The sequence below is a fragment of the Panthera tigris genome, chromosome A1 (genome assembly GCF_018350195.1).
Source record: "Panthera tigris isolate Pti1 chromosome A1, P.tigris_Pti1_mat1.1, whole genome shotgun sequence".
Classification (NCBI taxonomy): Eukaryota; Metazoa; Chordata; class Mammalia; order Carnivora; family Felidae; genus Panthera; species Panthera tigris.
Window position 1 is genome coordinate 150,086,609 of NC_056660.1, and position 23,557 is coordinate 150,110,165.

General features: G+C 36.3%; 1 protein-coding gene and 1 long non-coding RNA gene across 7 annotated transcripts in view; one reads left to right on the forward strand and one right to left on the reverse strand.

The window, feature by feature from the left end:
* TMEM161B (transmembrane protein 161B) overlaps positions 1 to 10,442 on the reverse strand; it is a 71,904-nt gene extending 61,462 nt beyond the window's left edge. The window contains exon 1 of one of the 4 annotated variants that reach the window (XM_042989613.1): positions 10,272 to 10,439. In XM_042989613.1, the coding sequence (XP_042845547.1) occupies positions 10,272 to 10,274 (3 nt within the window). In that variant the 5' untranslated portion in view covers positions 10,275 to 10,439. Of the gene's footprint in view, positions 1 to 10,216 lie in introns of all 4 variants that reach the window. The other 3 variants (XM_015536516.2, XM_042989608.1, XM_007079771.3) reach the window with 3 other exon arrangements.
* Positions 10,443 to 10,490: 48 nt separating this feature from the next.
* The window catches only part of LOC102965287, a 33,944-nt gene continuing 20,877 nt past the window's right edge, over positions 10,491 to 23,557 (forward strand). For all 3 annotated transcript variants that reach the window (XR_006218832.1, XR_444718.3, XR_006218831.1), the window contains exons 1-2: positions 10,491 to 10,581; positions 10,819 to 12,055. This is a non-coding gene — a long non-coding RNA (uncharacterized LOC102965287). The remainder of the gene's footprint in view (positions 10,582 to 10,818; positions 12,056 to 23,557) is intronic.

A 23,557-nucleotide genomic window follows, 5' to 3' on the forward strand; every position in this document is an offset into this window, starting at 1 on the left:
AACCAATTCCTACCCATCCCTCAATATTCACTTCCCTTATAAAACCTTCCTTGTTAAAAAAAAAAAAAAAAAAGCATATACATCACTCCAAAACAGACTTTATCACGCTCAACTGTGACCAACAATTTACGGATCTCTCCTCCAATGAAACTACTCATCTCATTTCTTGAGCCCTAACCCAACTCCCCGGAAAGTGCCTAACACGGCAGGTTTTCAATATATATTGAATACTACCTTTTAGATGAAATAAAAGGATAAAGCATAAATTTGCCTACTGTCCTTCACTACATTCAATTCCTATGTGCCAAGCACTAAACTTTAGCATAAAAAAGAAAATTATTCACTTTAAGATCAAAAGACAATACACTGTATCTCAGAGAAAGTAGTCTGTTTCTATAAGACAATACTCTCAATTTAATGCAATTTAAGTCTGTGTTACAAATACTTTCTTTTAAACAAACTAAGAACGACAACTTTGGTAAGTACACTAATAAAACGTCATCAAAACAAATTTAAAATAAAAATTTTAGCTTAACTCTAAATTTTAAGCCACACACAAAAGCCAAGAAAATTTAAGGTGCACTCCTAATGGTAACTGTTGGAAAGATGCACTTACTGTAAATATTTTAATGTACTGAATAATTAACCATACTAGAATCAAAGAACTTCGCTGTCACTAATAACAGATAGACGAGCTAGCTCTCTCTGGGACTCACTCTTATCTACAAAAGATATGAGTTGGCAAATGATCTCCAAGTTCTTAAAAGATCTTATTGTTGATGATTGCAGTTATTTTAATTAAAAACACAATGGATTACTGGCATTCACACACCTACCATTTCTAAAGCATCATCAAAGCCTGTGAAGTGTAGTTACTGCTGATAGGAACAATTATCCCTTCTTCATAAGGATTAAATGAGCTAACATTTATAGGAGACCTGAAAGTAAATCAGAGCTCCAAGCTCTGATGTAAAGGAGTATACCTAGCCCACTGCCCAGCATTCTTCCCTCAGTTAGTGGTTTGCAGGAATTTCTCTCAGGAAACTTGTGAATACCAAGAGTTTTACAATATTATTTTGTTTTGTTTTTTAAGTTTATCTCAGATACTTGGCCAATTCTACCTACTAAAGGATTCCTTTTCTTGATGATCTGAAATGTTCTTCTTCAGTGACTATCAAGAGAAAGAACTATGATGACCTTCAATACTTCTAATATGATTGAGAAGCTCTCTATCAAAATCAAAAGTACTCAATGAATAACAGAATCAAGTTAGAAAACAGTTGTTTAAAGTTTATTTATTTACTTAATTTATTTACAGAGAGAGAGAGAGAGAGAGACCGACCAGGGGAGGGGGGGGGGGGGTGGAGAGAGAGAGAATCCCAAGCAGGCTCCATGCTGCCAGTTCAGAGCCCAATGAAGGACTCGATCTCACAAGCCATTAGATCACGACCTGAGCTGAAATCAAGAGTCAGATACTTAACCAACTGAGACACTGAGGTGCCCCAAAAATAGTGTTAGTCTTAACCAACTAATGTTTCAGTTAGTTATGATTTAACATTACAATGAATGTTACCAAAGCTTTCTTATCTGTCCCTCCTGATTAGAAAACAGACTTAGTTTACAATTAATTCTAATTCTAGTTAGCATCTGACCCACCCAACCAACAAAGCTGTCTGGTAATAAATGATAAAGTGAAGCTTCACTGTCCTAATATTAATTAACCTAATACAGGGAAGGGAAAAGACAATAAGCAAGAATTTAAAGTTAAGAAAATTCTACTAATGAATGTAACTATTAATAATGTAAAACTTTTCAGGAAAAAAAGTCATGGCTTCTCTTTTGAGCAAGACTATATTCAGAAACAAAAGACATAAACATTCATATTTGAATACATATGCCCATAAATCACAAAGAATTGGAAACATTTTTAATCAATCATTTATACTGATCATAAAAATGACTAAAATCTTCTGAAATGATAAAAATACTTAACAAACATAATGAACTTAATGAAGTCATGATGGAGCAGAATCCTCCAATATGACTTTTTCTTTTAGGAAAAAAAAAAGCAGGAAAGTGTGGCATTGCTTTGCTAGGTAAATCATTGTATTTGGGCAAACAGTGGCAATCAAATGGTGAAAGATAACAAAAATCAGCTAAGCACTGTGTAAAGGGCAGACACAGATAACTACATAAAAAAAATAAGCAATCAGATTAGTATTTCAAAAGGCGTCTACTACTTATCAAAAAAAGTATCATGTTTATTTAAAAAAAAAAAAAGCCATAGCCTACCATAGCCTTATAGTGCCTTATCTGTGACATCATATGATGGCAATCTATACTCATATATTTATAATACAGAGAAGAACAGCTTGTTTAAGTTCTTTCTTCATAATTAACTTCTGGAGGAGAAAGGTCTCCCTTTCTCTCTCTAGTGTCCCTTATTATTTTCCATCTCATCTCTTCTTCACAATCCAAACCTCTCTACTTCCAAGAATGTATTGCAAAGACTCATCAATATCATCCAGAGCTTCAACTTTTTTCCCTAAAAGACCTTTATGATAAGTAAACAGTTATGGTCAGCTGGAAGTAAGTAACATGGCAAGGTGACTTTTAAAAAAATTTACTGGTAGTAATAACCTTTATCATGTGCGTTGACCATATGGTAGGGAATGCAAGGTACCCTATGATACTATGTTATTTGCAACTCAGGGAGAAAACTAAGTTCTAGCTATAAGCAACAGGTAGTCCAAGTGAAAGAATATGAGCAAGCCAATCCTTAGAAGCCCTCAGGAAAAGAAATGGGCTGAGACAGGCTTTTAGCACACTGGATACTTAACAATGACAAGAAATTCCAATTCATCTCCAGTTCTCTAATTGCTCCTCACCTCATCAATGTTACTACAAGTCTATACTAGAGGCGCAATGGAAATTAACACTGTACAGAAGGAGTGCCTTAACTGGATGCAATTAAGGTGAAGAGAATATGAAGGACTGAATTCTTATTTTGAGTGAATGCAGCAATGTCAGACCTGTTTGGCACTTGAATTAGGCTAATCATTAGTGCTATGAATGACAGTAATGATTGATTTCTTTAATAGTATATGAGATGTAATAGAAGTTATTAACTAGATTGGGAAAGACTTTCTAGAAATATAACACCCTAATGTTGTTTCTATAGGAAAATGTTCTGGAAATGACTCCTCTCATAAGTTGAAACCTATCAAATGTAAACAATAAGACTGGCACAACAATACAATGGCCAAACTGCCTGCGTTCAAGTCAAATTCCACCACCAATAACTGTTTCATTTTGGAAGAGTTACTCTAATCTTGCTGTGTCTCCATTTTTACATCTGTGGAATAGAGGTAAAAAAAAAAAAAAAAAGCAGGTAAAAAAGTGGAGGTGGAAAAAAAAAAATCCAAGATTAAATACTTCATGAAGATTTAAATGAGTTAATGTAAGTAGGGTACATAAATACTTTTACTTAAATAAAATGAGGAAAAGTAAAATTCAATTTCTTACCCACCTAACATACTTCTACTTACCCTTAAAAGACCTAGTCCAATCAATCCTCTGTGAAACTCTTCTTGAAAGACAAATTGAATATTCCCTCCACTGTCACTTCAATATACATTCAACTAAATGTGCATCAGTGAATATCAGTGATATTCAGTTTCACAAATTCAGAATCACAAAAACTTGAGTCAAACCCCAGAGGTCATCTAGTTCTAGTTCAAGCATACTTTCCATGCCATATATTTATTGTACTTTCCCCAAAATCATCCTTATGAGCATGTATGAGCAGATTGGCTTTTCATACTACCTAAAGATTTTTTTAAAATAAATACAACCTTATAATCAGATATTAAGACCCTGAGTCTCAACATCAAAGAATCAAAAGCTGAAATGATACCAGGTTTTTCTAAATCTTTTGATTATGGGCAAATCACAAAGATATTTTAGTCTACTTTAACAATGGAATAACTAAGTCTGTTTTATGTAACTGAAAGATATGAATGTAAAATCAGTATATTGTGAGTTAATGAGTTATATTCTCTCAAAAAATATACTAAAAGACTAAAAATATGTGGCACAAACCAATCTATTAAATAAAACATCACTTACTATTATAGAGGTTTCTTTAAGGAAAAAAACACAAAATATACTTAAGGGGCGCCTGGGTGGTTCCGTAGTTTGGATGTCTGAACCTTGGTTTTGGCTCTGGTCATGATCTCCTGGTTTGTGAGTTCACGCCCCACGTTGGGCTCCATGCTGCTGGTGTGGAGCCCTGCTTAGGAATTTCTCTCCCTCTTTCTCCCTCTCTCTCTGCCCCTTCCCTCATTCTCTTTCTCTTTCAAAATAAATAAAGAAACTTGAAAAAAATAAAAAACTAAAAAAAAAAAAAATACTTAAATTATTTACCTGTTCACTGTTTGGAAAAATGATAATGTTTAACTTTATTGAAAGAATTATATAGCTACAGACAATATGAGCTTTGTGCATGACATTATAGTAATTGTTTAGGGTATAGCTCCCAAATATGTACTCACAGATAACAGGCATGTATGTTGAAGATATATACATATGTATATTAAATCATACTTGTTCCACTGTCACTTCATTTAGGTTTTCTCTGAATAACTTAACTAATAAAACAACCACCCTAATCATTTTCTATCCTTCACCCTGCTTTTATCTTTCTTAGTTGCATTTATCACAACCAACACATATTATGTCTCATTTCATTATCATCAGAATCTCCCAGTAAAACATAAGCTCCACAAAGGCAGTATTATCCCTGTTTAATAAAGTTATATCCCTATGGCCAAGAATACAGATATACCTGACATACAGATGGTGCTTAATAAATAGTGAATAATCGATTAAACAGTACTTGTGAGAAGAGACCATGATTTTTAAATGTTTGGGGAAGGAAAAGGTATAATCATTTCAATCAAAACCAAGCGAATGTTCTACCAGACCTTCAAAGATTTTTTTTTGTAGGTGGTAGATAAAGAGTAAAGAGACACTTTATAGACAAGTTTCTTCAAAGTTTCTTTGGGGCAAGTTGTGTTCGCTCAACTTAGTAACATGGGCAAAACCACAGTACAACATTAAGAAAATAAGTTCTCTCTTAGAAACGAACACTTTCAATTATCTTCTGATTTTCTAAAATCAACCAAATTTGCTTTACGCTTTTACTCCAGAGCAAACAAAAGAACTAAATTTAAAAAGTGGACCAAAACCAGAGTATAAGCTAGTCTTAAGAATCAATCTTAAATAAACCAAATGCTACCCACGAGAACAGTCTCTACTATTATTTGAACTAAGCCTCTTTAGGAAAGTAGTGAAGGAGAGAAGTCACAGGAAAAATCAGAGATGTGGGAAGAAACCCAAATCTCTGCCACTATATGGCTAACTGATAAAACCTGAGAATTCATCCGTGAAGCTACACATGTCCATTCACCAAGAAAGACCACATTCTGGGTCATAAAACACACCTTAAACTTAAAAAAAACAGAAATCATACAATGTCTGCCCTCAGACTGCAATGGAATTAAACTAGAAATCAGTAAACAGAAAGAAAAGTGGAAAATCCCAGAATATGTCAAGACTAAACAATACATTTTTAAATAACACATGGGTCAAAAAGGAAAAACCAAGACAAACTCAAGATATTTTTAATTAAATTAAAACATAACTTATCAAAATTTATGGTATATAGCAAAAGCAGTGCTTAAACAGAAATCTATAGCATTGAATGTAAATACTAGAAAAGATCTAAAATCAAACACCTAAAATTCCACCTTAGGAAACTAAAAAAAGAGCAGATTAAATCCAAACTAAGCAGAAGGAAAATATATAATAATAATTAGAGCAGAAATCAGTAAAACTGGAAAGAAGAAATCAATAGAGAAAAATCAATGAAACCAAAAACTGGTTCTCTGAAAAGATCAATAAAATCAATAAGCCTAGTCAGGCTAAGAAAAAGGAGGACACAAATTACTAATACCAGAAACAAAACAGGTGACATCACTACAGACTCCACGGACATTAAAATAATAAAGAAGCACTACGAACAACTCCATGCCCGCAGATTTTATAACCTAGATGAAATGGACTGATTCCTTGAAAGATACAATTTGCCAAAACCGACATAAGAAATGGACAATCTGAACAGGCCTGTATCTATTAAAGAAACTGAATCAACAATTAATAACCTTCCTTAACAGAAAGCACTCAGCCCAGAAAACTACAGATCATCTTTATCTCTTATAAATATAAATGCAAAAATCCTAAACTTTTGGCAAATCAAACCCAGCAACATATGAAAAGAATTATATATCCCAGCCAAACGGAATTTATTCCAGGGATGCAAGGCTAGTGCAATATTCAAAAATCAATTAAAAGAATCCACCATATCAATAAACTGCAGATGTTTGATCATCATCCAGCACAAATCTCTCCAATACCTCCACTAAAGTCTGCATTAGAGTTCTCTCAAAGTATGGTTTAAGGACTGCCAATTTCAGATTTAACTGTAAAACTCTTAATTAAAAGTAAGATTCTGAAACTCTACCTCCCATTAATGGGGCCCAGATAAGCATTTTTATCAAACATCACAGGTGAATTCTACACAAACTCAAATTTAAGAACTAGTGTCCTCAGTTAAGTCACCTACTACATGACACCTACTGTTAGAATTTCTTTCTTCTATTCTTTGAGCACGTTATACATACCTCTTATAACATTTACCATTCTCTTCTCAATACCCCTTTCGGCCCCCTAATCTTTCTCATTAACTCTAAATGAGTAAGGCAGAAGTTGACAGCCCTTTTTTTGCCAACAGACAACATAGCTCAATCCCAGCAATAAAAATTACCACAGAATGCTACATAAATAAAACAAGCCATGAGATACCTCCAATTCCAGGAACTAGCTCTATTCTACATACTTTGTCCTGCAAATAAGCTTAAATGGTAAAAAGATCTATTTGATTACAGCTGATTTGTAATTTTCAAAAAGAAAAGTATAAGAAAAGAAATAGTTTCATCATTCCTTTAGTAAATTGTCTATAGACTAACAATTTTTACAACATGGAAGAAAAACTTAAGAGTGAATACTAAGTATTTTTAGTCTGGACCATAATCCTACTCTCATCTGCTCACAATAGAAGAACCTTATTACATGCACAGGCATTTACTGAGTTTGGGTCTACTTAATGTACCAGGGAATAAAAGAACAGAGTGAATTTTTATCAATTAAAACAAGTAAAATCAAGGTGTCCCAACGCTTTGCTTTCCATTCTGTAATAGTATTTAGGACAATAGTGAAATACCTGGCCAAACATATGTACAAAGATTCCAAGTATTACCTACATGATGTATAAAAAAAACACAAGGAGAATGAAAAAAAACAAAAAATCAAACTTGAAAAATCAAAAGGGTAAGGAAAAAAGTGGGTAAGGAAAAAAGTGGAAGTCAGACTAAATTTTTTTTTTTTTTTGCATTTATTTATTTTTGAGAGACAGAGACAGCATGAGCAGGGGAGGGGATGAGAGAGAAGGAGACACAGAATCTGAAGCAGGCTCCAGGCTCCGAGCTGTCAGCACAGAGCCCGACGTGAGGCTCGAACCCACTCGAACTCACGAACCATGAGATCATGATCTGAGCTGAAGTGGGACGCTCAACCGACCGAGCCACTCAGGAGCCCCAAGACTAAAATTTTTTGAATGAGAAACATGTACCTCTTCTGAAAAAAGTCCTGAAAGTTAAAGAATCAGAAATGTGAGAATTAGAAAGTATTTTAATCTTGGGGTGCCTGGGTGGCTCAGTCAGTTAAGAACTCTTGGTTTAGGCTGAGGTCAAGATATCACAGTTCGTGAGTTTGAGCCACACATCAGGCTCTGCAACGGTGCAGATTCTTGGGATTCTCTCTCTCTCCACCCCTCCTTAGCTTGCTCGTTCTCTCTCTCTCTCTCTCTCAAAATAAGTAAACTTAAAAAAAAAAAAGATGTTTTAATCTCCATCAAGCCCCACTTCTCTTATCTAGGAGGAAACTGGAACCCTTACCTAACTTGACTCCTTTTTCCAAATTCATGGAACTAATAATGGGCAGAATCTGGGTCTTCTGAGTTCAAGTACAGCCTGTTTTGCATAGCATTAGGCCCAAGCTGTGAAAAAGTTCTCAATTTAACCAAGCTGTATTCAAAATAAATTCAACCCCTCACTTCATTTAATGTCTAAACCTTTTCTTTTGAAGGATTCCATATATTGCCTAAACTTGCATATACAGACGTTATCAACTTCATGACTGGGAACACTTAAGTGGAGTTAAGTAAGTTAACACAAAAATATAAGCAATACCAGAATGGAGAGTCAATTAGTTGGCCCCTGGTGACCTTCTCCAGGTGACATTCTCTTACGTGACATTTTGAGAAACAGCATGAGTTTACCTCAACCTAAAATAAAACTATATTTTTTGAGATAGCAGGAGGAGTTCTCCTTCTAGTATTACAGAATACTGGGCGTAAGTTCACACTCAGCTTCTTTGTGACTATTGTAAATTTAAGGATTTTTATTGTATTTTCACCCTCTGCTTTTCAGACCAATAAGCAAAAACTGAGCTTAAATTTAGAAGTGGAGATTTTTTACTGAGTTTTTAAGTCAGTAGTAGTCTGACTATGCCAAACTAGTGTTATCTTAGGGAAACCAGTGCTTATTTCCAGACCTCAGACTCTTCCTTATGTCAAATTAGGGAGAGAGTGGAGTGGAGGTGGTTAGGCTAACTATTGTCTTTGGCTCCTTCTCATTCTACTATACCCTATCTTTGTCTTAATTTCACTGATATAAAAGAGAAGAAAAGAAAAAAAACTCTTAATGAACAAAAACTGTATTATTCACTGAAGTTAAAAACACACAGAGTACCAAAAAGAATCATATGTTACATTAGCTGGTAGAGTACACCAGAAACCACATTACTTTCAAGTTCTTTTCTTTCACATTCACTGAAGTTTCTAAGTCATTTGAAAGTCCAACATCGTACACAACAGCTGAACAAGGTCGACATTTGGTCCTGGATAAACACGGTACACTGAAACTAAATGCCAAGACACACTCCCTTCCAGATGAGAATTTGAAATCTTTTATATAGGCAAATAATTGACAATGCTGAACTTTACCAGATCCCTGTGATCTTGGAAAAGAGCAAAGGTTCAGAAATACCCCCTACACCCTTTTGTGTTTTGTAAAGGGCTTACTGCAATGAACCACTGGTACCCACATGACTTAGGTAAGGCTCACAGATGCCCCACGTGTTTACCTATGACAAGCTCAGAGACAGAGCCCACAAATTCCCATTCTTTGTTTCACAAGTGATTGGCTGAACTGCATGTGCCCACACATCAACTGAAACAAAACATTTGTTACTGAAATTCTGGTTAAGATCCTCTTTCCCCCGGTTCAGTCTGAAGCAGCATACAACTCCTTTTTAACAGCTCTTCCTCAGAACAGACTGGCCTGAGAGTAAAACATTCTGATTAACTGTTCAATGTACTATGCTTTCATCTCACCTCCCCACATATGGTTCTTCCTACCATTATTTTACTCCTCCCTATAAAAGAAAAACCTTTTTGCTTAACCTTTGAGACTCTTGCCAATCTTATGGTTAGAACATTCTCCCTATGCAATAGTCCCATTCCCCAGACCTTTGCAATATTCCTTTCGAATAAAATCCCTCCTTACCGAGTCTGAATTTTTTATGACACCCTTCCCAATTTCAAATAGGCTGAGTCTGAAAGATAAGCTGAATTTGCCCTTTATCTTAGGTGACAAGTGTTGATCCTCTACAAGAAAGGGTTCCTTTGTGTCAACTTGGAAAAGCTAAAGGAATTTCTAAGATCTTAAGTTCTTGGCCACTGCCAAGCAGCAGAGGAGGAGGGAGGGGCGGAAAAGATCAACCCGGCAAGGTCAGCTCTAGGGACCACCTGGCGCCACACGCCATACAAAGTGAATGGACCACGAACATTCTGGCTACCTACTAGGTACTCTTGGACAAACCTCGCCTTTGGGCAGGGCGGATGCTCCTCCTCAGGGGCCCAGGAGCTTCAGCACTCCGGGACAGGTGCGGGGTCCTGCCCCCACGAATCATCCCACTACTCTCGCCTGCTCCATCCTCAGCCGGGAACCCGACTGGCTACCTTCACAGGACTGACCTCATGGCCCCTTCCTTCCCACTGTTGTTACTCCAGTCTTCAAACCAGGACTCACCATGGCGCCAAGGACAGGTCGTAGACCGGACGCCCTGGAATCCCCGGGACCGTCCTGGACCTTCCCTCCCCACCCTGCAGACGGGAGCCTCTTAAACAACGCGAGGGAGAGAGTTTTCCGGCTCTGGCGGAAGTTCTGCCCGCGCGGGACAGGAAGTCCCTCCCTTCCTTGAACGCCTGCGACCCCACGCCACGCAGAGGTGAGCATACGCAGGACGTCCTCTAATGCCACTTCCGTGGGTGCTAGGTTAGAGGCTGGGGGCGGTGCTGACCTTGAGAGTGCGCGGGGGGGAGGCGCAGGCGCAGCACAGGTAGGTGGGCGGGCGGGGGGTGTTGCTGCGATCGTGAGCTTCGGAGGTACGTTGGGTGGTTTGGGCCGGAGCGCATCCTCGCCCGGGGAGGCGATGGAGGCGCAGGTTGATGAACGGGGTGGGGACTGACCCCAGAGGATTTAGTGAGGGAGAAAAATCACAGGCCGTGGTCGTGCTGAGACAACAGTAATTGCCTGAACTCAGCCACGCGCTTTCTTTTACCTTCTCCTTTTCCAGGCTGCCCCTTCCTGGAGACTTTCCGGATCTCCACAGACCTGTTTGTCCCTCCGTCATCTCTTCTACCTGCTTTAGTGCGTCCAGCAGCGCTCCTCTTCCTCGGGGCAGTGGAATTTGATCCTCAGATGTTTCTTCACTATTCATATATACCAGTTGAAGCCAGAGGAACATCTACAAGAGCAGAGAAACCAGGAGGAGAATTCTGCCTATTTAATACATTCCAATGTGGACGGTCTCCTTTTATTTTAAAAAATATATATCATCAGCTGGGGAAAAAGTGAAACTCCCGTGTACCTCTTAATTTGTGTTTTTTTCCAAAATCTGCACCCAGCAACTCTGTGCCTTTTTTATTTGGCTGTAAGCCACGGTACTGGAGGCAGGCTTGAGGTGGATATACAGAGCACCTTTAAGCCAGAAATTAATCTCACAACTTGGGATCCTTGTTTAAGACGTGACTGTATCTACAATTTCACTTACAGGATCTCTTTTTGCCAGTATCTAGTTTTGTTGTAAAGCTGGTCTTGGGAGGTAAACTAGGAAGCGTAACAAGAAATTTAAGAAGGTTGGGCAGGCAGGAGTGGCTATACATGTACCTGGAGAGCATGATACCCAAGCTATAAATGGTCGAAAGACCATGGGAACCACTTCTGAGCCACCCAAAAGAAGCCTGCTTTATATGAAAAAGGGGCCTAGAGACAGAGTGTATGAGTTGTTTTTACTTTAAATTTTCTTTTTTTGGTGGGGGGGGAAGGGGGATGAATAATGTGATAAAGATACGGGAATTTTAAGTACCAACATTGGAAGTAGCTGGAGGTGGGGTGGGGCTGAGAAATAGTTTGTGAAACAGACCGGCTGCTAACGGATCCAGAACTTCCCTGAGGGTTCCACCTCTGCTCTATAGGGACAAGGTTGTAAATAGACAAGCCCCAGGGCATCTGCAGATGATAAGTGTGGTAGAGAAGGATTGGAGTCGTTCTGCTTGTGTATCTGTGGGAAGCAGCTGCTATCCTTGAGGAAGAAAAGGTGGAGAAGGAAACTGGCTATCAGTCTGTCAGTAACAACACATCCTGTGAAGTCTTACTCTTTCATTTCTGACACTTTGGTTCTTACATCCGTCCTAAACCTGGCAGCCTCATTGAGGTTCACAGAGCATCTCCTCCTATGTGACAGTAAGACTGGAATTATTATCAGGATGGAATCTATTCCTGCCAGAGTAAAACCACGAGAGGAAATCACAGTCAGTATTCGTTATCTGCTTATCATTTTTAATAGATCATGGAGTTCTATGTTCCTTATTTGGTATTTGACAATTTGATAAATAACCCTTGATTAATATCCTTTAATATTCTAATTTCTTTTACAGTGTGAAAAATCTGTTATACGTAATGTTTTCTAAAGATTAAAATGCATACCATATATGTTTAAAGGCAGCATCTCCCTGTCTTTTTTATCCCACAAATAATTACAGTGTTTTGTATTGGTTACATGTGTTGAAGTAGAGGGATTTACCTATTTCCATTCTTTAAAATAGATGAGAGTCTTTGACAGATAAAAAGAAAGGGGAAAATTTTGAAAGGAAATAAAAGACGTGGATAAGGGAGATTAGGAAGAAATTCAGTACTCTTGGCAAGGGAATTAGTCTAATCTTTGATCCAAGTCTTGGTTGCTTATTGTTAAGGCTTATTTGTTTGTTTGTTTTATTAAAAGTTGCAATGTCCTGAGTGAGAACTGTTCTCAAATAACTTAAGAACAGCAGAAAAGTTACTTCCTCCTTCAACACCCACAATGACCTGGAACATTTTCAACCATTAAGACCTATCACTGTTTCAAAGACCAGCTCCATATTGTTCACAGAATGTTTTCCTGATTAGCTCCTCTTCTGAGAAATTAAAATTGCTTTTTCTTTGCTTTAATAAATAGGATTATTATGTTCTTTCTTACAAGGTGCCTTTGTAATTTCCCCCCAAATTACTATAGTATATTGTTTTCCTAATTAGACATAAATACCTAGAAAGCTGAGACCTTTTTGTGTTGATCACCTCCTTCCCCTTAAAAAATACCATTTAAATGAATGTTGTGGACAAAAATCACTTTAGTTACATTACTCTTAAAATGCTTTATGAACAAAAGTATTCGTGGTAGCAATACTTATAATGGTAAAAAATTAGAAACAGTAGTTAGCAATTAGAGATGAGTCAAATGCTATCATGTATACTTAGTGAAATATAGCTATTTTTTAAAAGTAGATTAGTCTTTCTAATGTTTATTTAATCTTTTTTTTTTTTTTTTTTTTTTTTTTTTTTTAGAGAAAGAGAGCAAGTGTGAGCGGGGGAGGGGCAGAGCCAGACACAGAATCTGAAGCAGGCGCCAGGCACTGAGCTGTCAGCATAGAGCCCAACGCAGGGCTCTACCTCACAAACTGGGAGATCATGATGTGAGCCAAAGTCGGAGGCTTAACCAACTGAGCCACCCAGGGTCCCCTAGACTAGTCTTTCTAATGGGAAGTGTTTCTTTCCCAAGTTAAAAGCAGGCTGCAAAATTATGACCAGTAAGATTCTTTGATGTGAAAAAGAAAATCCTAAACATAGAACAAAGAGTAAAAAAGTAACCAAACTATATCAATCACCATTCCTGGAATTGCCCTTAAAACCTTTCTGTAAGGGGGTAATTTTTAAAATTTTACTTTCTTTTATTTAAGAATGGATGAAAGGGGCTTATTTCTTTCTCAAAAGTATGCTTTGTAACCTCCATGTAATTCTCATCTTCCTCATTTGGGAAAAACAAAACAACATGCTCTTCCGAAGTATACTGCAGGGTACCTGGGTGGCTCAGTCAGTTAAGCATCTGACTTCGGCTTAGGTCATGATCTCATGATTCATGAGTTCGAGCCCCGAGTTGGGCTGTGTGCTGACAGTTCAGAGCCTGGAGTCTGCTTCAGATTTTGTGTCTCCCTCTCTCTGCCCTTGCCCCACTCACACTCTCTTTCTCTCATAGTCCCTACTATGAAATAATTTACATTTTAGTGATAATTGACCATAAGTAAGAATATAAGGTAGTTAACAGTGGTAGTCAGGAAATTAAAATAGATGACTATTTTAGATCACGTGAGGAAGGAAGGAAAGCTTCTAAGAAAATGCCACTTAAGCTCCTATTTGACGGGAAAATCCAGTTTTGCAAAAATTGAGGAAACCATGCTTGCAGCTAGGGCAATAACGCTAAACCTTAAGGCAGGAACTAATTTGGAATGTTTCAGGAATCAAAGAAGTCTACCTTTTTGGAGTATAGACTAAGAAAAGAATAAGTTTGGGGGGTATAAAAGGGTTAAATTGTATTAGCATTGAAAGCCAGGAAAGGGTTTGGATTTTATTCTGAGTATGATGGGAAAGGCATTTTACTCTGAGGAGTGGTATGAAAGAATAGATTTTTTAAATCTATTTTGATAATATTTTGTTAATTGAAGTGTTTAATCCATTTATGTGTAACATAGTTACAAATATGCTTGATTTGAATCTATTATGATATTATTCTTTATTTGTCCTATCCTATGTTGGTTTTGCCTTTTTTTGCATTCTTTCTGATTATTTTTTAATTATTCTGTTTCTCCTGCCCCATGAACTTGAGAGTTATATATTCTTTTATTAGGTTGTATTATACCTCTTCCTGGATGATACAAGGACCTGAGAACACATCAGCTTTACTTACCACCCCACTTCATGTTATATACATTGTGTATACTTAATGTCCTAAATTCCTCAAGACAACATTTTTATACAGTTACTGTGCATTTATATTTACTCAAACATTTACTTTGTCTATGTGCTTTATGACTCCTTGAATTTCTGAGCTTCTGTCTGGGATCATATTTCTTCTTCCTGAAGAACATGCTTTAGTATTTCCTTTTGTAAATGTCTGCTGGTGATAAATTCAATTTTTGTATCCTTAAACCATTTATTTCACCTTCATTTTCAAAGAATATTTTCACTGAATTAACAGCTATTTTATCATTTTGAAGATATATTCCATTGCTTATGGCTCCCATAATTTTTTTTGAGAAATAATGTCAGTTTTATTTTTGTCACTTTAAAAGTAATCTTTTTTCTCTGGCTGCTTTTAAGATGTTTGTCTTAAATTTGAAGCAGTTTGATTACGATGTAACTAAATGTTTTGGGTTTTGTTGGTTTTCTTTTTGAAGTTTGTAATGCTTCTTGAATCTGGGATATGATGTTCTTATTCTCTCTCGGAAAATTCTCAGCTTTTATCAGATACTGCTTCTCCCCCATCCTGTCCCCCTTCTCTCCTTCTGGCACTCAAATGTATAATAGATCATTTTATATTATCCTTTATGTATCCATTCATTTGTCTCTGATGGTTCATTCTAGATAATTCTTACCTTTCTTTGAGTTCATGGTTTTCTTTTGAAGTCTCTAATCTCCTGTCAAACATACCTGTTGAAGCATTTATTTCAGTTGTTACTTTTTTGGTTGTCATTTTGGTCATTTCTGTTTCTTTCTGTTTTATGGTTTCTAGTTATATGTCTAGTTATCTACCTCAATCGGATCTTTTATTTTCTCAAACACATTAAGCATAAATCATTTTAAAACCTGTGTCTAGTAATTTTGGGGTCTGCTATTATCTGAAGCTCCTTTGTTTTTTCTTGTGGTTGTTTACCAAATTATCTTATTTACCTATAGGTCTCTTACATTTTTTTTTTTAAGTTTAACGATTTATTTACTTAAGTAACCTGTACACCTAACCTGGGGCTTGAACTCAAAACTCAAGAACAAGAGTCTCATGCTCTTCCAATTGAGCCAGCCAGGCGCCCATCTCTTACATTTTTTTATTTTATATTACTTATGCTATTTTTTTATTTGTGTTTATTTTTATTTATAATATTTTGTTAAGTTATGTTGTTATTTTTGGATTGAATTCCAGAATTACTGTGTGAAGAAATTATACTTTTAGCCCTGAAATGATATTTTTTGCAGAAAGGATTTATGTCTCCTGGCAGGGGTTTTGAGCACTAGTAAGCTAAAATCACTTGAGTCAGTGATTGAGATGATTGGACTCTGAGCATATCTCCTTCTAGTTCATACTTTTCCCCAGGGTATAGACCTTTGATGTCTCAACTTGAAGCCTGTAGAGTTTACCAGAGCAGGCCATGAACTCCAATTTTTGTCTTTTTAACTCCATAATTTAGTCAGAAGTTCTGTTTGAGCTTCTTAGCCATCTTCTCTGGGATCAGCAGATATCCCAGGGGAAAAGCTGTCATTAATGCTTGATTCAACAACTCTTTTTTCTTCTGAATTTTCCACTGGATTTTTCCATTACTTCTCTAATGACTTCAGGTGTTTGTTTTCTATTTTGTCCAGCTTTTCTAGTTATTTTCACAAGAAGGGCTATTCTAAATTACCAAGTCCATCATTGCAGAAAAATAGAAATAAAAAATACTTTAAGTACACATGAACAATTTACAAAATGTAATCATAAAAAGTCTTTTAAATTTTCAAAGAATTGGTATTATTAGATAACAGTTTCTAATCACAGTATAATTAGTTTTATAGAAATTAATAGAAATTTAGGAAACATATTTGGAAAATAAATTCATTTCCATGTAAGATGAATCATTTAAATAAAGAACAAACAATAGAAAATGAAATGTAAAATAGAAAATACATATTCAGAACTGAACAATGACAGGAATACTGCATATCAACACTTACAGAATGCAGCTAAAACAGTACTTACAAGGAAATTGGTAATTTTAAATATTAAAGTAAAACTGAAAATTAGAGATCTAATAATCTGTCCTAAACCTGAGAGATTAGGGAAAGAATAATGGAAATAAAACTAACGAATTAAAAAGCAAATACTCAATATAGAGAGGCAACAAAGTCAGAAGTTTCACCTTTTAATAATAATATTGACAAATCTTTGACAAGATTACCTAAGAAAGAAAGCAGACACAAAGAATATTAGAAACAAAAATGAGGACATTATGCTATAGAGATTGAGGAGATATCATGAACAATTTATTATAACAAGTGGGAAGATATAAGTGAAGTAGATATTTTCTAGAAAAATTAACTTCTCAAAAGTTATTCAAGAAGAAATAGAAAATATGAATGCTCTGATTACTATGTAAGAGATTGAATCAGTAGAAATTTTTCAAAAAAGAAAACATGTTGCCCAGAAAAAGCCTTTGAAAAAATTAACACAGACATGGATAAAACCTTTTGCCAAATTGGAGTTTTGCAGAATTTTTTAATTTTTTAGAATCCAAAGAAGACTTCAGGCTCCAAGCTGTCAGCACAGAGCCTAGAGCCCAACGTGGGGCTCGAATTCATGAGCCATGAGATCATGACCTGAGATGAAGTCAGACACTTAACCAACTGAGCCACTCAGGCACCCCAGAACTTCCTTAAGTCAATAAAACCTACAACATATATATTTAACAATGAAAATTTTTAAACAGTCCCTTAGAGTCAGGAATAAGTACCATATTAGAGATCCCAGCTAGCATTGTATGACAGTTAAAACAAATAAAAAATAAAAGATTGAAGAAACAATTTACAGATTAAGAGTTTTACAATGATTCTGTATATAATATTAATATACAAAAGTGAACTGCATTTCTATCTAGCAGACATAAACTGTTAGAAATTATTATTTTTTTTTTTTTTAATTTTTTTTTCAACGTTTTTTATTTATTTTTGGGACAGAGAGAGACAGAGCATGAACGGGGGAGGGGCAGAGAGAGAGGGAGACACAGAATCGGAAACAGGCTCCAGGCTCCGAGCCATCAGCCCAGAGCCTGACGCGGGGCTCGAACTCACGGACCGCGAGATCGTGACCTGGCTGAAGTCGGACGCTTAACCGACTGCGCCACCCAGGTGCCCCTAGAAATTATTTTTAAAAATACCATTTACCATATCATTTTGAAAATACAAGTTATATAGGAGTAAATTAAAATTATTTTTCCTTTAAGAGAAAAAAAATCACAAAAGATTACTGAAAGACATTAAAGAGTGTCTGATAAGAAAAAAATTACATGTTCAAGTATTTAGAGCCTAGAGTTAAGATGGCAAATCTCCCCTGCAAAGAAAGCAATTGCAATAAAAATCCCAGCTTAGTTTTTCCAGAAACTTGACAAGCTAATTCTGAAGTTTCTGTGAAAGAGCAAGGGATCATGAATTTCAAGATACTCCAGGAGCAAAAGATTTAAGATGGAGAGAGTTAACTTGTCGGACAGAATTGTAAGATTATACCAGTTAGGTGTTCATAAAAGCCAAAAGGTAGAAACAACACAAATGTCTATCAGCTGACCAAAGGATAAACAAAATGTGGTATATCCATACAGCGTAATATTATTTGGCTATAAAAAAGAAATGAAGTAGTGATACCTGCTATAACAAGGATGAACATTGCAAATATGTTAAGTGAAAGAAGCCAGTCGCAAGAGACCACATTATATGATTCTATTCATATTACATTCTGCAATAGGAAATCTATACAGACAGTAGATTAGTAGTTGCTTAGGCATGGTGAGGTTTAGGGAGATGGGAGCACAAGGTAGTAAGAGCTAAAGGAAATGGGGTTTCTTTTTGAGGTAATGAAAATGTTCTAAAATTGACTATGGTGATAGTTGCACACATCTGTGAATATCCTAAAAAGCATCCCATCTTCTACTTTAAATGGGTGAATTGTATGGTATGTGAATTATATCTCAATAAATCTGTTAAAGTTATAGTAATTAGGACAGTGTGATACTTCCTTAGGGATGGAAATAATGATTTATATTGGAACACAAGTCTAGAAATACATGCACTCTTATAAGGAATCTGGATTTAAGACAGATGGCATTGTGGGCCAGCAGGAAAAGCAAGATCAATTCAGTGAATGGTGCTGGATATCTATATGGAGGAAAATGAAATCGGAACTCCTTATTTAACACCAAACAGAAAAATCAGTTCAAGGTGAATTAAAATTTAAATGTGAAAGGAAAACCATTAAGCCTTCAGAAGATAAGATAGCAAGATTATCTTTATGATCTTATGGTAGGGAAATGCAGACTCAATAAAGAAAAAAGTTATATTCAAATGCATTAAAAAAAAAAAACACCTCTGTTTAAAAGACACTATAAGCTCTTGGAGTAGCAGGTGATTTTAGTTAGGCACAGGAAATGTAGAAGATGAGCCTGGAATATTTTGTTTTGCAAGATAGCAAGTAAGCTCTCCTAGAATCATGTCAAATGGATTCAAGAGATAACTAAAAAGCATCCCACTGGCCAAAGATGGACAATTTGACTGTCAATAAGGACACATAGGATTACAGAAATTCTGAAATGCCCCTGAGCACAGGTTGGAACATATCAAATGCAATCGACTGGAACAGCAAATTATCAAACGTCTTTAAATTCACAAGTTCATGATGATAGCTAAACTAACAAAAAAACATCCACTTCGTCAACATTGGAGGATGCTCTCAAATCAATTCATCGTTCTGAAAACCAGTTAAAAAAAAAAAAAAAAAAGCGTGTGTATAAAATTAATCAAGGATCTGTCCTGCCTTTTCTATGTGGATTGTACCACAGGTAACCAAATAGTAAGTGAGGTGAAGTTTCTCTATATACATATATTAATGAATGAAGAATGATAGAATTAGAAAATTGCCATTTTGAGGTTCCTTTTATTTAAAGTTTTTATTTATTCATTGTGTAAGAGAGAGAGAGGGAGAGAGAGCACAAGAAGGGGAGGGGCAGAGAGAGAGGGAGAGACCGAGAATCCCAAACAGGCTCCAAACTGTCAGTGTGGAGCTCATTGTGGGACTTGCATGACCTGAGCCGAAGTTGGATGGTTAACTGACTGAGCCCCCCAGACACCCATGAACTGTCGTCTTCTGAAGCCTTGACTGGTGATAGAAGACCCACTTCCAAGATGGCTCACTCACAGGGCTGCCTGAGTGTCCTCACAACATGGCACCTGGCTTTTCCCAGAGCATGTGATCCAAATCCAAATGATATATCATTATTTCTCCTATATTCTATAGGTGATGATCCCTGATGCAGTGTTGGAGGGAACTAACATAATTTGGGCTCCGAAGATTCATTCTTCCAATATTCAAAATACACTCATCCTCTCCCAAAACTCCTGAAAACTTTCATCCTTTTACAGCATTCGCTCAAATCTTAGAAAAATAAATCAAGTTCAGGTGTGGATGAGGCTTTTCAGGTATACTTCCTCAAGCACAACTCCTTAAATGGAGTTCCTCTTGATCTGAGGACCTGTAAACTTGAGACACATACAGTGTCTGCCTCCACAACCTAATGTAAAATAGATAGGATAACCATTATAGATGTGTGTATTTAAAAGGGGGGAAATGAGCATACAGGTTGACAGAAATCCTAAAATCCACCTGGGAACAGGTCGGCAGTTTCTTGATTAAGATTCACAGCCTGAGAGTAATTTTTCTGTGGATCTTCACTCTGCCTTCTGATCTCTTGGATCCACTTGCTAAGTTATCCTTCCTTTCCCATGTTTCTAGCTCTATAGTAGTTGTCTGCTTGCTTTCTGCCTGTAAAAAGTTGGATGTCCAAAAACCTCTTTTCATTTAGTATTCTCCTTTCAGTCCAGGCTGGCAAATAGCCTGGTAATATAATTCCCCCTGAAAAGTCTCTTGTAGGGATGCCTGGGGGGCTCAGTTGGTTAAGCCTCTGACTCTTGATTTAGGCTCAGGTCATGATCTTTCAGCTTATGAGTTCAAGCCCTGCATTCAGGTCCCTGGCTGACAGCATGGAGCCTGCTTGGGACTCTCTCTCTCTGTCTCTGTCTCTGTCTCTCTCTCTCTCTCTGCCCCTCCCCCCTCAAAATAAATGGATATTTTTTTAAGTCTCTTTATAAAAGTATATTTTGCTAATAATTCTCCTATAAACTCTGTGGGCATCCTGTGAATTTTAGTTGAGTTCATGCCATTAGACAAAGTGACACCCATAACTCTATATAAACCCTTCTCTACCTTGGGTTTTTGATATACCACACCCTTAAACTTAGAAGCCCTGTAATTTGATTGAGAAGTTCTGTGAGGCACATCCTTTGGGTCTGTATGAAATTACTCTGAGGTACCACATTAATATCTTTCTGACTTTCTGGCTTTACCCTCTACACCCTCAACTTCATATTTTCCTGTTAGTCCCTGGAATTGTTCTTTGTTCACAGCCATTTTCTACTTTTAACATCACTCATCACCTGGAGAGGCTGAGAATCCTCAAATCTGCAAGTTCTGTCCTTCCTCTCACTTACCTCCCCCGTCTCTCATTTTACAGTAAACAAAAGGAAACCAGGTGACATCTTTAACATTCTGGCTGGAAATCTCCAGTTCATTAGGCATATTTTTTACTTTGCATATAACTGTAGCCGGCAAACTTGCTAAACTTTCTGCCACTTTACTCCAATTTTAATAAGACTTTTCTAATCTGTTAAGACCTCATCTGCCACCTCCTCAAAGTTACCAAGCATCTATAAATAAATTTCTTCGAGACTTTTCAAACTTTCACTAACACTCTCCTCCAAGTTCTTCCACGTCCTGCCCACCACCGCTTCCAACGTCACTCTTCTGTTTTAGGTATTTGTTATGTCAGTACCTCATTTCCAGGTACAAAAATCTTTATTAATTTTCATTGCTTCATAAAAAAAAACTACCTCAAAACATAATAATTAAAGCAACAAATATTTCTTATCTCATGTAGCATCTGAGGGTCAGAAATCCAGAAGCAACTTAGCAGAATGGTTCTAGCTCAGGGTGTCTTGTGAAGCAGCAATCAAGCTGTCAGCAGGGGCTACAATCATCTGATGGTTTACCTGGTGCTAGAGAATTCACTTCCAAGATGGCTTACTCTTGTGGCTTTTGACAAATTGCCTCAGTTCTTTTGCTTATTATTGCTTGTGCCTCACCACATCAAAGAGCTGTCTGGTTTCCCCTAAGGCAAGTAATTCAAGACAGAGAGGCAGAGACTACCATGGCTTTAATGTCTCTTTTGAGCTAGCCTCAAAAGTGACATACCATCATACAGATATGTGACCAACAGGTTGTTCCCACATAAAACCAAGATACAGTGTGAGAGGGAATTATGCAAGGGTGTGCACACCAGGGAATGGGAGTCATTGCATGTTATTTTGGAGTCTACCTACCACAGAACTTTGCCTGGATCATGATTCAAACAAACTTAAAAAAATTTTTGTGGTAATTAGAAATTGGAATGCTTACTGAATATTTTATGATATTATGGAATTAAAAAGAATTTGGTATGTTCTAGTAGTATTTTTAAAGACATTTTATCTTTTAGAGATACATATTTAGAGATATAATATTTAGAGATATAATGATATAATGTGTGGGATATGCTTCAAAATAACGAGAAATGGGGAAAGTGGACAGTGGTATGAATGAAGCAAGATTTGTTATGAGTTGATAATAGTTGAAGCTGGATAATAGGTAAATGGAAGCTTATTATTCTATTCTGCATACTCCTATATGTTTTAACATTTTCTATAATAAGCCAAAAAACAAAAAACCAGACATCAGAAGGAGAGCAGAAGACAAGCCATAAACTGGGAGAAAATCTGTACAACCCATATTACTAACAAAAGGATTACTATTCAGATTGTATGAAGAACCAACACAACTTAGTTAAAAAATAATACTGTACACCACACCCCACCGCCCCAAATAGGCAATTCATGGAAAAGGAAACCTGAAGAGATGCTCAGACACAAGGAAATACAATTTCACACCTGCCACATAAGCAAAAATTTTAAAGTCTGACAATATCCCAGAACACTTATACATTGCTGGCTGGAGTATAAGTTGATATAATCAATTTGGAAAACAATTGGGCATTAACTAGTAAACTTGAAGATGTGTATCTTTTGTGGTCCAGGAGAGGTGTTCTAGGATATATGAGCAAGAAAATTCTTAACTGTATTATTTATAAAGTAAAAACTGGAAACAGTCCACCTGTCCATCAACAATAGAATGGTTAAATACATTGTGTAGATTCATTCAGTAGAATATAACAGTGGGAAAAAAATGCATTACAAATCCATAGACATGGAAGAATCTCTAACAATGTTGAGCAAAAAAGCAATTCACAAAACAATATTAAAGTAGGATTCCATTTCTATAAATTAAAGAACCAATAAAAGTAAATAATATATTGTTTAAGAGTACAAACACATGACATAAATCTATAAATAAAGTGAATGATAACCACAAAACAAAATAGTGATTTTTTTTCTAGCTGCAGAAGGAGGGATTGGGATAAGGAAGGGGCATACAAGAATAGTTTGATTTTACATTTTGGTTTAGCCAGAACAGACCTGGTTTACCTATTTTCTTGGTGTTATAATTAATAGCACTCTTACTCTCAAATGTGTTCTGGTTTAGATCATAAATTATATATTCATCCTTTCTAAAGCAACTTTTTCCCCTTTAATCTGGATGGAGGGCATATGGATCCTCATTATATCCTTCTTCCTAATGTCATACATGTATTTTATAAATATTCATTTGAAACTTGTCAATATTTAATAATATAATTTTAAATTTTAGCCAGTGACAACACAGTAAAAAAAAAAAACAACAATACCTGTATACAGGATAAATATAAATAGGATTTGAATGAAACCTTATTATCTGGATGGATATGGAGATAAAGAACATACTGTGTGCCTGGCATCATGTTAAG